The sequence below is a fragment of the Grammomys surdaster genome, unplaced genomic scaffold, assembly GCF_004785775.1.
Source record: "Grammomys surdaster isolate TR1022 unplaced genomic scaffold, NIH_TR_1.0 146, whole genome shotgun sequence".
NCBI classification, from domain to species: domain Eukaryota; kingdom Metazoa; phylum Chordata; class Mammalia; order Rodentia; family Muridae; genus Grammomys; species Grammomys surdaster.
The window spans coordinates 8421179-8437323 of NW_021604604.1; the positions used below are offsets into that span (position 1 = coordinate 8421179).

Here is a 16145-nt window from a genome sequence, read left to right on the forward strand (position 1 = left end):
TCTTTCTCCTCCTCCCTCTCCCCTCCTTCCTCTCCCCTCCTCCTCCTCTTCCCTCTCCCCTCCCTCTCCTCTCCCCTCCTCCTTCTCCTCCGTCTCCCCTCCCCCTCCTTCCTCTCGCCTCTTCCTTCCTCCTCCTCCATCTCCTTTGTCACTACTGAGTGGCTCTCATAATTTTTTTTTCAAAACTGGTGCTATTTGATCCCCTTCCTTTTTTAAAACTCTGGCCTTGCGATTTGCTAATAAATCTGTTTGTTCACCTGGTGAATATCTACTAGTGTGACCATGAGCCAATCACATGCTTTCTTCTCTTATTTTTTTTTTTTTGTTGTTGTTCTTTTGCAGTGCTATGAATCAAACCCATGGCTTGCATAGGCTTCACAAGTATTGTATAGCCAACAACACAAGATGTCATTCTTTTATATTTTCATGTATTTACTGTTGTTACTACTATTACTATTACTGATATTACTCCTTGTTAATGTTTAAAATTTAATTAGTTTTTACTTATTCACTTTACATCTCACACACTGCTCACCCCCCCATCATTTCCTCTCACAACTCTTCCCCCTCTCAGCCCCCCTTCTCCCCTGGGTAGGTGGGAATCCCCCTTGGGATCCCTCCACCCTGGCACATCACGTATCTGCAAGGCTAGGTACATCATCTCCCACTGAGGCCAGACCAGGTAGCCCAGCTAGAACACCATATCCCATGTACAGGCAACAGCTTTTGGGATACACTCCCACATCCAGTTGTTCGAGACCCACATGAAGACCAAACTGCACATCTACATATGTCCAAGGAGGCCTAGGTTCAGCCCGTGTATCCTCTTTGGTTGGTCATTCAGTCTCTGAGAGCCCCCAAGGGTCCAGCTCTTCCTGTGGAGTTCCTATTCCCTGTGGGGCCTGCAAATCTTCCTTCTATTTCTTCCATAAGAGTCCCCAAGCTCAATCGACTGTTTGGCTGTGGGCTTCTGCATCTGTCTGAGTCAGCTGCTGGGCGGAGCTTCTCAGCAGACAGCCATGCTAGATTCCGGTCTGCATGCATAACAGAGTATCATTAATAGTGTCAGCTATTGGTGCCTGCGCATGGGATGAGTCTCAAGTTACTATTCCTTTTTAAGACAGTCTTATAGCCTGGGTTGCCTTGGACCTTGCTAGATTGCCTATGCCTCATGCCTGAGCTGACATACTGCTGGGATTGCAGGCTTCCAACATCTCAGTAGTAGGCAGCCTTTTTTCTTTCTAAAAACCACATATTTTAAAAAGCTATAAAGATCAACACTGGTTTATAAACATTTTAAACATCTCTCTCCTTCTTGAAACAGATTAGTCAATATTGCCCTTCCTAATATCATTTTAGTAGAACATTCTTTTGCCATCTATAAAAAATGTAGCCACTTTTAGCCTCTCGGTATTTTTGGCTGACCAAACACAGTACAAGTCTCTTTGGGGAATTTAGGTATTTTAACTTAGTACTGACTACCTTAGATGGAGGGGAGACACTCAGAGTCCATCTGCAAGAAAAAGTTGATTCTGTGCAATAAGCATTGATTGTTCTGTGTAGCAACCGTGAAAGACAGCTTTGAGGAAGAGATATATTTATTTTAGACTCATATAATTTATTTAGAAAGATGAACGCATTATTCTTAACAAATTAAAACACATGCAGTTTTATATATATAAACACATATATACATATATAATATATGTATATATACATACATATATACATATATAGATAATATACACATACACATATACATATATACATATATAATATAGGTGTACTTCAGTCTAAGCTGGGTCTAAAGAAGTGCTATTGCTATTCAATTGTTTTGATATAACTGTTGGGACATATGCAAATGATGGCAAATAATATTGGTGTATATTCAAACTAATACCTAAAAAAAGGATAAGATAGACAATTCTTTTATAGGCTCTTTCTTTGGTGTCGTAGTTTGTCAATTTTGATGATGTAGCTATCAAAACTGACTATGAAGAATAGAAGGCTTTTATGGAGTCTGTGTGCACATGTGTGTTTCTTTTTCTGCACATCGCTGGGTCTGCTTGTATGTTAGTTACTTCTAGTGAGTTCTAAATGTCACTAGGTGACAGCTCTTGGTGCTATCATTTCCTGTAGTTCCAACATTTGCCATATTTTTCCAATTAGAAGAAGAAAGGCTGTAGTAGGAAACAATAAGGGATCATGTCTTGTTAAGTAGGTCACAGGTTGACTTCTTGCTAATACATTCTTTGGAGCAGTATATGTGTGTGTGTATGTGTGTGTGTGTGTGCTCGTGCACGAGTGTGCATGTGTGTGCATGCATGTGGATATAGCTACATGCTGGGAATTAAACTCAACACCTTGTGCATGCTAGACAAGCTCTTACTCTATTACTGAACTATGCCCTCAGAACATAATATACTCCTTTGGGAAATCTTCTATGCTATTATTATGAGAGAATGTGCTAAATCACATGGTATGGCAAAGTTTTTCGTAAAGTGCAAAGAGGACCTGCAAGCTGGTTCAGCAGGAAAAGGAGCTTGCTTCCAAGTCTGATAGCCTGAGTTCAAACCCAGAAGCCCACATAACGGAAGGAGAGAATCAACTCTTTTGATTGTTATCTTATTGCCACCCGTGTGGGTACCCATACATATATACACTCACATATACCCACATTCATGCACAAATATGTACATAAGTGTAAAGCTATAGAAAAGATTCTGGTGCATCATGTGCTGGACTTGGTAAAAGAGATGATCATGTATTTTTGTTAGTCTGCAAGTATTTGTGCTCTGACAGAAGGGTAGAGGTGTGTGTGTGTGTACACACACATTGCTTCTCTCTGTGTGTCTATGTACATACGTGTACATGTGTGTGTCTGTGTGTGTGCTTGTGTATGTATCTGTGTGCATGTGTCTACGTGCATTTGTGTATCTGTGTGCATGTATGTGAATCTGTATGCATGTGTGCCCAAGTACACTTGTATCTGTGTGTGGCACACATGTATGCTTCTGTGTGGGCATCTCTGTGTGTATATGTGTATGTATGTGTGAGTGAGTGTGTGTGTGTGTGTCTGTGTGTCTCCTTGTGTGTGTACTTGCTCTGTTTCACAGTATCTCTCAACACCAATTCTAAATAAAATCATTTTGAAAAAAAAAAAAAAAAGCTCTGTCTTTAAAGAGTAGTGTGAAAGCACTGGGCCAATAACTGTTAAGGTTCCTCCTAGCTCAAACTGTCTGAGACATGAAAGAGATTTTAAAGACAGAATCCCATTATCTTTAATTAAAACACAATCTTGAAGTTTTTTCCAAAACATTTTTTTAACTAGGAATCTCAGAAATGTCGAAAGAACAAAATTGGTAATCAAGCAGGCTCACAGCTTCTACATTTTTAGAGAAACTGTAAAGTTTCCTTTGGATTCTGCCTTTTAAAAATATATCGCTTTTCTCTTGGTGGTAAGCAGCTGATAGTAATATGTACAGCTGTATGTTGTATAATATACTCTTCAACAGGAAATTACTTCTCCTTAAAGTTGTCAGGAAGTTCATTTTCCATCTGGTCTTTTTCTCTTGAGAGTTTATCCTGTCCCAGATAGAACACATTTCCTTCCCTGTTTCTTTTCCAAGGTGACAATCTATCACCAAGGTGACTGGACACTGGAAAGGAGATGAAATGTTTGTCTAAAATTTTTGCTTTTGTGTTTCTTTTCCTCCATAAAAGGAATTTTGTGAGATTTCTATTTTAAATCAGTGTTTAGCTTCTTTTCTATGGCTGTGTGGAAACGCTGCCTAAGAGTGTCTTAGGGAAAGAGAGGATATAGTGTATTTACAGTTTCTGCTTACAGTCCATCATTCAAGAAAATCAGGGCAGGAACTTGAGCAGAAGCTGAAAGTATTAACCATGGGCAAACACTGCTTGCTGGCTTGCTCTCAGACACATGCTTAGCTGGCTTTTAAAATATAGCTTAGAGCTGCCCGCCCAGGACATGGAGCTGCCCACAGTAGCCTGTACCCTCCTACATCAATGGATAATCAAAACAATCTGCTACAGAAAGACCCACAGGCAAGTCTTGTCTAGGCAATTTCTCAATTGAGACTCCTGATCCAGTGGTTCTATACTATGTCCACTTGACAGCTAAATGTTCAGTTGACAATCAGTGTTCAACTAGTAATTAATGGTTTGAATATGAAATGCTATTTAGTTTCACAATTTCAGACCAAGGTTGCTTAGATCCATTGCTTTGACTCTGAGGCAAGACAGAACATTGTGGAAATAAGGGATATGAGGAAGCTGTTTATTTTATGGTATTGAAGAACCAGAGGAAAGATAGGAAGGGACCAGGAACAAGATGTGCACAACAGATGCAGAAAAACAGTGACCTATTTCCTCCCACTCAGTCCTCACAGCCCACTAGTGCATTCACTATGAGAGTCTGTTGACAAATTTAGCATCCTGGTGTTTGCATCACTTATCAATAATATCAACACACAAGTCTTCTACACATGACACTTTGAGGACATTTTATTTCTATATTATATATTCAGGCCTCACTTAATCTTTAGAGCCATGTGTTCTATTATTGCTTCATTTTTTTTATAATCACTTACTCTCAGAGGTTAAATGACTTTCCTCAAACCAGTTTGGCAGGAAATCTAGGCCTGTAATTCCATCTATATTCTGGCACTTGAGACTGAATCTTTATCCACGACACAATTCATTATAGAGTCATTTCTTCAGAGTCAGTGCAGAGACATCCTCTAAAGGTAACTCTGAACATTTCTTCTGAATGTAATTTCCTCTCCTGAGAACATTAATTGTTAATTTATTCTAAATGACGACTTTTCATTTCCTCTGCTATTTATAAGAACTATCTTTTTTTCTGTGTTAGCCAAAATTCTAGTTGTTTATTCCTGAAGTTGGCACAAGCTGGGCATTGTCTCTTTAGATGTGACTCTATATAGGCATCCAAATCACATTTCCCTTGTGAATAAAGTCTCACTTGGATAACAGAAACTCAAAGATGGCTGCCAAACATATTTTAAACATTTGGCAGACTTTGGTGAGTTTTGGAAGTTATTAGTGACGGGAGAGAGAGAAAGAAGAGCACACAATTAGATTCCAAGACATTCAATGAAGCCCCTCAATGATCAAGAGTGTGCTATTAATATTTTAATTTATTCCTTGGTATTATGTTGTGTGTACTATTTCTGATATATTTTACATATGGACCTTTATTTTTGTGGTGTTCATGAACATCAATTTAGAAATAGATTTTCCCTTCTGAAAGAAAATTCACTAAAAATTTCAAGTTTTGGTATGTTTCTATTTTCCATTTTGTCCCTCTATCTACTAATCTGACAGTTTGATTCAGTGATTTCCCACTGTGCCACCACTGTCCAAGCCTCCCCATTCCTCTCAAAAAATACAGTCTGTACCATCAACTGGACTCTAGAAGGCCTTAACATCTACAAGTGTTTCTATGGAGATCATTGTAAATTATTACTGTAAAGCTTCCACTCTTCCCTGAAATGTACAAAAGTGTATGTGTGTCCATGCATCAGTATGTGTGCATGCTTGTCATAGTAAAGGGGACAGCTTATAGGGGCCTGTTCTCTCCTTCCACCATGTGGGGCCTGGATACTAAACTCAGAAAGTCAAGGTTGGCGGCAAAACCTTTTGCTCCCTGAACCATGTCTCTAGCCCTAGTTTCCATCTTTGAAGTAACCATCATGTGTGGTTAACTTTAGACAGGAAATACTACATTAAAGAAAAGATATGTTTTCTGTGAGGTGAAAACTGGCCCACAGGAAATGAAAAGACTGTAGCTTTAGAATCAAGATTATCATTTTAACCTGAGTAATTGAAATGAAATGAACTTTCTATCCTAAGAATCCATTAAGAAGGTTCCACAGAATTTCTAGGGAAGGCAAAGAATACAGCAAACAATATAAGCAGAGAAGAGAAGGGACACATGGGGACTGACAAGCAGGTATTATAGCAGAGATCAAGGAGAGAAGAAAATACAGTGAAGAAAAAAGAGAATATTGAAGCCACAGTGTGAAAAAACTTAAATGTTATTGTCATCAGAATATCACCAATCTGTGTGAGATCTGGCCCTTCCCCCCAACCCCTAGGAAGCTATTATCTTCATTAACTCTGCCATGTGTGTATGTATTGACTTCCCCTACAGAGAAAGACCTTTGGTCATAATTACTTCAATTTACAGCTGAACGAATTCTAGATCAGCAATTCTCAACTTGTGGGTGAAGACTTCTTTAGGGGTTGTGGAGCAGATATTTATATCACAATTCATAAAAATAGTAAAATCACAGTTATGACATAGCAACAAAATAAATTCATGGTTGGGAGTTACTACAACATGAGATCCTGTATTACAGAGCATTAGAAAGATAGAGAACCACTATTCTAGATTTACTTAACGTTAATTGTTGAGTATATATACAAATATCAGAGACTATGTGGTTTCCTATTTATAGTTTTACATTTTACATATGAATACTTATTGATAATATTACATAATCAGTGTTAGAAAAACTTCTTATTAACTATATGTTAATGTGTATGCAGTTTCTATAAGCTGAGTTGGTTAAATATTCTATTTTCTCAGGACATTTAAAAGATTTCTGTCTGAACATTTCAGTTTGAATATGGGGCTAACTCAGAGACTATTTTATCAAATACTAACCCAACAATGGTTTGTTGGAACTGCAAAACATTCATTAACCATTTCTTCTCTCTTCCTCTTCATGATGAGGAAAACAGATCATCCCAAAGTCACCCAACCAGTTACTGGCAATGTCAAGGCTAAATTCTAGTTTGGAGTTATCCTTCTACCATACAACACCTTTTCTTATCAAAGTAAGTGACTGACAAGCACAGAAAACATAAAGGACAATGTATATTGGCTATTTTAAAAATTGGGCCTTAAGCCCAATTAGATATTGGTTGGCTATTCTCACAGAGTTTAGGCCACCATTATACTAACATAACTTTCAGGCTGAACAGCAGTGTATATCAAAGGGTCTGTGGCTGGGTTGGTGTTTACATTTCTCCTTTGGTAGCTAGCATGTAGAGTATCTTCCTAGACCAAAGAGGTTAGTATGTCAAGGTAGAGACTCTATGTAGGTACCAACTTGACTTCCTCATGTTCAATGAGTTGTGTAGGTGTTGTCTTCAGCAGCTGGGACCTGCTGTTAGTTGGTGGAGTGAAACTTATAGTTTTAGCAACAGCTTGGGTTGTTTGAGAGTTTGAGGGTCAGTGCCTTGCTCAGCCATCACCAGAGAAAGTTCTCACTTGTAGCAGATGGAAACAAATGCAGAGACCCACAACCAGACATTATAAATGGGATGTCGACATCAAATCCCTTCCCTAAGGGCTCAGGGAACCCCATGGAAGAAGAGACAGGAAGAGTCTAAGAGTCAGAGGGAATGGAGGACACCAAGAAACCAAAGCCCTTTAAATCAACAAAATCAACACATATTGAACTCAGAAAGACTGAGGCAGCATGCACAGGCCTGCACCAGATGGGTCCCTAAAGCTGAAACGAGAAATGGGTACATGTAGCCTGCATCCCTAACTCAGAAACTAATATCCAGTTGATAACCTTGCAAATGAAAATTTAGTTTCCTCCAAGGGAGTCTCACTGGGGAAACAAACTACTCTTAAGAGTAGGCTGTGTGCCCTGACGTAGCTGGCCAACAGAAAATGAAGAGATTTTTTTTGTCTTATAATGTTATGTCAGGGCTCCTTCTCCTTTAATTTTTAGCTTATGCTTTATTTTTATTTTAATTATATATTTTCTTCTCTCTTTTTACCCTACTTGTTCTTTGCATGTATTACTGTGGTTTCCAGTTTAGTGTTTTTATGAGTGTGCAAATGAGGTTTTCTGTTTCTTGTGCCTTTTCTTGGTCTTTTTTTCCTTCTGTTTGCTTTGCTTAATACTGATGTGTTAGTTTTTGTTTTATCTTATTTTATTATTATAGAAGTTCATTTGTTTTCTAATGAGAGACAGAAAGGGGGCGGATCTTGATGGGCGTGGGGAGGAGCCAGGGATACTTAAGTAGAGAAGGAGGAACTATAATCATGATATATTATGTGAAGAAGAAAATCTATTTTCAATAAAAGAAAAAAAAACAGCATATGTCGGGGTAAATAGGATGAATCCTATTTTCATTTATAGCAGGCATTCTCCCTATTATGAACGGGCCCATAGGGCTCAGCTTTTAGTTCTTGTAATTCTGGAGCTTTCTTTAGGGAAGAGCCTGGTAGGATTTAACTCCATACTCTAGCACAGGCACACCAGGGAGCATATGGATACGTGCCCAAGATTCCTCAAAGAAATGCTTGATCGAGTCAGACTTGAAAAGAACAAAAGGAGCCCGTAGTTTAAAAAAAAAAAGACTGTATTCTAATCAGTGATTTACTTCAAAGCCAATGGTAGTTTCAGCTCTCTACTGAGGGGTTTCTTTCTCACACAAGCCGGCAGAAAACACAAAACAAGGACGAAAAGGCACAAATCAGGTTAAGGAGTGGCAGCCTCTCACTTGGCAGGCCTTATTAATAGTTGTCTGTCCTTTGTCTCCTTCCTAACCCCTGCTAGCCCCCAGGCTCCAAACTGCTCTCTTAATCTGCAGCCAGAGGTACAGGAGGTTGGGGGAACTGAAAAGCCGCGGAACCAGAAACGAAGGGAGCAGACAAGGGGGAATAAGAGAGGCGGAGGACCGGTAGGCCTAGTTTCCAGGCCGCGGTCGCGGTTGCGAGAGGATGGAACCTCTGCGTGTTCTGGAGCTGTACAGTGGCATTGGTGGCATGCACCACGCGCTGCGAGGTGAGCGGACAGACAGCTTCTCTTGGATTCACTTGGAGCCGCAGGTTCCGGCTTTCGCGCCGCGGAGGGGCGGAGCGGCGGGGCGGGACGTGGTGCCGCCGACCTCGGTTGCCCTGGAAACCACTTTAGTGCGCCTCTGGGTCCGCCCCTCCAGGCTGAGACTCCCCTACTCTGGCCCCAAGCTTTGTAGCCTAAGCAGGCCGGTGCCCCAGGGTACTGTTTGTGAGGCGGCATTCTTGGGCCTGTGAGGCCAAATGAACACAAGTTGCTTCAGACAAAGTTAAGGCAAGGGGCGAGTCCTTTGCCCAATGCCAAGACCCAAATTCTAGGCTGGCTGTGACTGAGCTTGGAGGAAGTCACGAAGGCGGGGAGGAGTGGGTTGGAGCAGGGGATAACATTTCAAGATAAAATTGACCAGTCTTGGGGTGCCGGGGGAGGGGGGGTGCCAAAGGGGGAAGGAGCATGGTTAAGTCTGTGGTAAGAAGCTTGCCTTCTGTAGGCCTACACAGATGCCATAGCTGAGATCAAATTTTAAAACCTGTGAAGCATAACTTTCAGAAAGAGACCTCGAGAATTTAAAACAGTAATGTGCCTGACACATTTTAGCTACTTACAAATTAGTTTGCTGTCACTTTGGTTTTTAGGCTTCTTAAATTTTCTTTGGCATTTATCCACTTTTGTGACAACTCAGACATATTTACTTGGTGAACTCCATTGACAGGTCCTGTGGGTATGGAGTGACTCTGTGTGTGTGTGTGTGTGTGCACACGTGTGAGCATGTCTGTTCTGAAGTTGCTAAGATTAAGACAAATGCAAAAAGGAAACGTCTTTGCTTCTCTAACGAGTAACAAGAGGCTAAGTGGATCGAGCTTGCACATTTTTTCAGCAAATATTGATTTTAATCCTATACTAGGCTAGAAATATTGTGTGTTTTACGACTTTTCTGGTCTTTACATTCATTTATCATATTAAAATTAAATAAATTAGAGAAACTTGTACTACTGCCTTATTAATTTTCTTAGATTGTATAATGTTAGTCCCCCCCCCATATCTGGAAACCTTTTAATTAAGAGGATTTTTAAAGGCCACTTAATGCTTTATTATAAGTCATGAATAACAACTACTTACTCTTTGAACTTGTAGATTTCTTCTAATTTTGCCCCCCAAACACAGTGTGCTGCAAATAAATCCTCAAGCATAAATCTTGATATTTTTCCTTGAAATGTGCTTATGAATTTTAGATTAATGAATGTATCCTACAGTAAATGTTAGAATCACAGCCCTGTCTTGGCTGAACTGTGAGCTGTTTTCTGTCTACCCAGAGCCCTCTGGTCTAGCCTCATGGAGCTCAGTGGGAATTTTGTGTTCCTTCACTCTTGTAAGTCCCTGCTTAGTTCTAGCCCTTACTTTTGCTACTGTTGCCTCTCAGAGGTTGCAAACTCAAACTTTTCTACAATAACTTTTTTCATCCCTTAGTTAATATATGACATGTTAAGAGATATTTTCCGTGTTGTCCAAGGTAACTTTTCCTGTTATCCAAAGCTCCCTACATCGTTGGTTTGAGGTTTGCTTATAAAAGTAGTCTTAATCATATTAATTCATAACAATTAATATTTAATTATTAAATTTTTTAATATTTATATGTTTGATGAACTTTGGTTTTTAATTTATCTGTAACAAAGTACATTTTGTTGGGGTTTTTGTATTTAAGTAGCTAATAAAGATTAATGACCCTGACAGCAGGCTTTAACTTTTATTAGGGGCATCTGCATGTCAGGACCTGTTTTGTCCATCTGAAATAAGCTAGCTTAGTGGTAGAGCCAGGATCCTAACTTAGGTCTGTCTAGGAGATCTTTTAACCACACTCTGTTGCATTGATTCCATTCACTAACTTAATTGAAGAGCAGTAGTAAGAATATTGGCTGCTAATTTGTCCATTTCTAGATAATGTTTGCAGTGGAATATTTTATTGTTGTAAATGTGTATGTATACATATATACTCACTATGAAATGTATCATTTTTGTGTTTCAGCATACAGTTCAGCAACAGCAAGTGTGCTTACAAAGTCGTACAGCTATAGACAATATTAGGTTTCAAAACATTTTCATCATCACAGAATTATCCCATTGCACCGACTTAAAATATTTCTGTACCTCTCTTCCTGAAGATATTGATGTCTCCATTCTGCTTTGGTCTTATGAATTCTCTTCTAGGTACCTCATAAGTGGAATAATCTGACTGTTCTTTGGTGTCTAGTTCAACAATTTATACAACATATACAAAGTTCATCTGTGTTGTAGTATGTGTCAATACCTCATTCTTTTTTATGGCTGAATAATATATTGCTGTATATATAACAACATTGTCTATTTATTCATCATTAGTAGATACTTAAAGATTTTCAGCCTACTTGATATTGTGAAAAATCTCTCTCTGAATATTGGCATATAAGTATCTGTTTGGATTCTTGCTTTGTATTCTCTTGAGTATATGCTTAAGAATGGGGCAAACTCAGGGCCTGGAGAGATGGCTCAGCTGTTAAGAGCACTGACTGCACTTCCAGAGGTCCTGAGTTCAATTCTCAGCAACCACATGGTGGCTCACAGCCATCTGTAATGTGATCTGATGTCCTCTTCTAGTGTGTCTGAAGATAGTTGCTATGTACTCATATGCATAAAATAAGTAAATAGATCTTTTAAAAAAATGGGCGAACTCCAAACATTTTCTGTTTCATTATCTTCTATAAAATGAGACCACAATAATATATCAAAAGGGAGTTGTAAGAGTATTAACTAATTTTAAAAAATATTTATAGGTCTGGGAGTTGGCTCAGTGGGCCAGAGCACTTGTTCTCTGAGCTGGAGGGGGAGGAGCTGAGTTTAAACCTAAGCACCCATATAAAAAGCTAGGTATAGTCACATGTACAGCAGTCATAGCATTCCAAAGGGGAGGACAGGTAGATCCAAGAGTTCACTGCTTAGATGACATCTGCATCTTTGGAAAACCCTGTCTGAAAACATTAACGCAGAGAGCACTGAAGGAGGGCATCTAACATCCTGTTGTGTGCATGTGTGGAGGACACATGCACATGCATGCACTTATCGTTATAAATCATAAAGTTGTAGACAATTATTGTATATTGTCAAGAATAACCTTTGGAAGAAATTGATAAATGTTTGAAGTGCCTGGCCTTCAGGTGCTGTCAGTTTCTTTGAGAGATAAAAGCATGCCGTTATTTTTAAGTCAGATGAATGATGATTCACTTATAATGCTTGTGTGAAAATTTGAAAGTTATTTAGGATTTCTAAGTGTAGGTGCCTTATCTGTGAGATGGACGTACATTGTGAGAGTTAAGAAAAAGATGTAGGAAGTATAATGATGCTAAGTAGTGTTCTCTTTTTTCCTAGTTAACTGGTTTCACTTTAATGTTTCTCACTAATAAAAATCAGATAATAATTATGCTAACTTTATAACATTTTATAGTATAGTGTTTTAAATTCTAAGTTAATATCAATGAAAGTTATATGCTTCCAAAAAGAATGAACTGTTAAGCAAACTGGACTCAGAATGACACATTGAAACAGGATTTTCTTGTTAGTTTGGGAGATCTTTATGAGTGATACCATGTATTATATGTGTCATATATGTATATATGTATACCCATTATATATGTTATATATTACATATCATATATGTATATTATAAAACACACTATATATATATGTATATATGTGTATGTTTGTCTGTGTGTAAGGGTAAGCACTGGACAAGGCCATAAAAGGTTGTTAGATTCTCTGGAGCTGGAGTTACAGGTGGTTGTAAGCCATGTAACATAGGTACTAGGAACTGAACTGGGGTTTTCTAGAGGAGCAGTAAGTGCTATTAACCACTGAGCCATCTCTCCAGCCCCTATAATTATATTTTATGACAGTTTTTGGTAATAACTAGAGATAGAATCCTGTTATTGTCCTCTCCTATAGTTTTCATTGACTTTTACCTGAATAAGTCAAACATTGTGAAATTATTAATTATTAAGAAAACACCAGCAAAGAACATTGTAAAGATTTTATAGTGGTGGGACATTTACCAAATAGTTCTGTCTCCTCAAAACAAATTTAACAGACACACACACACAGAATTGGCTGTATCATGTGTTTGTATTACTTATTCGTTATTTAAATAGTTCAATTCCTGTGAGTTCTGCGTGTAAGCATTGCATTTTTGGGCACGTGCTAATTGCTTTTCTTTCTGTAAAGTACTTAAACTCTTGTCTTTCTTTTCATTGAGTCAGTAGGACAGTCATCTATCGAGTTACCATTGTTTGTTTATGTGTTCACAGCCTAACAGTTGTGGTTTACAGAGTATCCTTGGTTATTTATCTTTGATATTTTTCTCTTATTTCTCAGTCTCATAACAAAAAGAATATTGAATCCTTTTGCTCACATATAAGAAAAGTTAATTTGATGTTTGACTTGTACTGATTGTAAAAGTACTAACTCTCTGGGGTCCTGCTGAGGCATGCCTGTTATGCCAGTACTTAGAATCTGAGTCGGGAGGATCCGAAGTGTAAGACAGTGTGGACTTCATGGTGGTGCTCTGTCTCCAAAATCAATTAGACCTAATAAAACAAACCAACCAACCAAGAAGCAGGTCATCCTTATATCATCTTTAAACACCTGAATAGTACAAAGAAGCAAAGATTGCATCTCTTCAAATTTCATCATGAAGATAGTTTTTGACAAAGTGCTGTCTTCCCTGGTGTCTGTGTAAACCACACACAGACACTTTCAGCAGTTGGGTCATGACTCAACAGGATATTCTGTAATTAGCTTTGTCAGAGGACAGCATGGTTTTTACTTTGTACTAATAGATGTGGATTGTCTTTTATATATATCTGTTCCCATAAATGCATGTAGTTTACATGCATAGCCACACACTTGTCCACATTTTTCTTTAGTGCAAATTTCCAGATAACTAGGTCTAATGACCAGAAAATCTGTAGACTGTAGAGCTGATAATATTACATGTTTCTTAAAACAATACTGGAGATACAATTTGCAAACAGCCTTCTCTCTATTTACTGTATTTAGTATCCACATATAGGAGTAGCTGACTGACTTGCTCTAAGAAGTTCCTGCTTCCTTCCTTCTTACCTTAGGACACCTGGGCAATGTTGATTAAAAGATATAGTTTTGTTTGCAAATCTGTAGCTACTTGATTACTTAGGTTGTTGCACTGATATTGTCTGCTTTTAAAGCTGACATTTGAAATGCATTTCTTCATAGGAGTAAAGATGTGTTAGTGTACACTCACCTGAGTGGCTAGTAGAAGTGTTTTCTGCAAATGACAAAACTCATCACAAACTGATTGACATAAAAGTTGTAAATATAAACTCATTTAAAATGGACCTGCAAATTTTGGGTAGAACTTAAAATACTGATTCATCATGCCACCAGGAATTAGTGTCCTTTTATGTAGGTCTCAGTTTTACTCCATACGGATCGGGTGCATGCACAGCCATCCTGGATTTTATATGAAAGCTTTGGATTCAGACTCAAGACCTCATGGCTTCAGAGAACACACTGTTCGTCTCCTGAGCCCTCCCATCCGTGCCATGTAGATACTGATATAGTTAGAAAAGGCAGATAGAGAACAACAGTAAAGGAGTCTTCCTCTTGCAGTAGTTTTCTTCTTCTAACTGAATTCAGCACTGAAGTCTGGTTCAATGAATGACAGATCATGAAAGATGATCTAAAGATTCACCTCCTTTTCCTAAACACTCGTTCAGTATTGGGGACAGAAGGTATCTTGAGAAGTTTTTTTGTCTGGACTATTGTCCTGCAAGTTAACAAGCAGTACATATTGGGGAGGGAGCGAGGGAGGGACAGGATTGTTCTGCTCATCCCTGTTCCCTCTTGTCACCCCATCAGCTGATAGCAAGGCCAGGAAAAGCCTGCATTTCTCGGTCTGTTCTGAGATCACATTTTAGTCAGTTTTAACTTACTATTTATAGTGGGAGTTAAAGCTGTCTACATACTGTTGTGAAGCTTTCTGCTTATGCTACCTTAAAATCTTTTAAAAATATACTTCTGAAATTTGTGTCTGAATAGTTAGAACTTAAAATTTCTCATTGATCTAATTTCCTAGCTTTAATAATGGTAAAAATTAAACCACTACCATCACCATTTTGTCTGAAACTTACAGTATTTCAGAAAAATGCTAAGTGGTGAGTGGAATTTTTAATAATTACTGAGTATCTCCTGTTGCTAGATACTTTATTGATTTCATTTATTTTTTATAGGAGCCCTTTATGAGAACTGTTTTAAATATCCATTTCATTATGAGGAAATTGAATTCTAGAAGGGATGAGTACATTTCCCAATGCTGTGTAGCTTGTGAGAATTTCAAGATGAGTTTCTCTTCCACTCTTTTTCCCACTGTACAATGCTCACTGCGGCCAGGACATTGTTGATGAGCCAGATGACTATAAGCTCAGAAAGAAAGCCACCAGCCCCCTGCAGTTATTTACATGTAAATTAAGATGGAGTTAGAGAGAAATTCAGTTCCTCAGTTGGGCTGGTCACAGGCTAAGTGCTTGATACCCACCCATATGTGGTGTGTATTATGTCAGACCACGCAAATATGAAATGTCCCTGTTGTCCATCATAGAGTCCCATTGCTGGAGGAGCTGGTTTAGCTTAGTTCTTAATTTCTGTTACCTATATCGAGAAACACTTTTTTAGGGCAGTGCTTGCCCTGGGAAGCTAATACTCCTTAACCCTAAGGATTATGTCTAAGAACTAAGGGTAATGTCTGCCTCACTCTGTGCTCCTGGCAAAAGTGACTCTCAATTGGCCTTTCCCTGCTGATCTGAGGAAAGCTTCAGGGTAGCATGAGGAGCAGACAGGAAGCAGTGTATGGAAGGGGGCTCTGTAGCCGACAGAAGGCCATGTATGGAAAGGGGCGCTGTAGTGGACAGGAAGCCGTGTATGGGAAGGGGTGCTGTAGCCTACAGAAGACCATGTCTGGAAGGAGGCGCTGTAGCCATGTATGGAACGGGGCGCTGTGGTGGACAGAAGGCCATGTCTGGAAGGGGGCGCTTTAGCAGACAGGAAGCCGTGTATGGAAGGGGGTGTTGTAGTGGCTGCTTCCTGGCAAAGACTTCCTGGACAAACAGTTTTTGTGCCTCAATTTCCTTTCTGAAGTTCCCCTCAAATTCATACGTACTTTTTTTGAACTGTATTTCCTGATGTGACAGCTTTACCTTTTATGCTTGTGAGTTCTCTCATGTG

General features: G+C 38.9%; 1 protein-coding gene across 1 annotated transcript in view; it reads left to right on the top strand.

Annotated features, from left to right (window-relative positions):
• The first annotated feature begins 8758 nt into the window (after positions 1-8758).
• Positions 8759-16145, top strand: part of Trdmt1 (tRNA aspartic acid methyltransferase 1) — a 34430-nt gene continuing 27043 nt past the window's right edge. Inside the window, exon 1 of the mRNA XM_028764885.1 lies at positions 8759-8852. Within this exon, the coding sequence (XP_028620718.1) occupies positions 8789-8852 (64 nt within the window). The 5' untranslated portion in view covers positions 8759-8788. The remainder of the gene's footprint in view (positions 8853-16145) is intronic.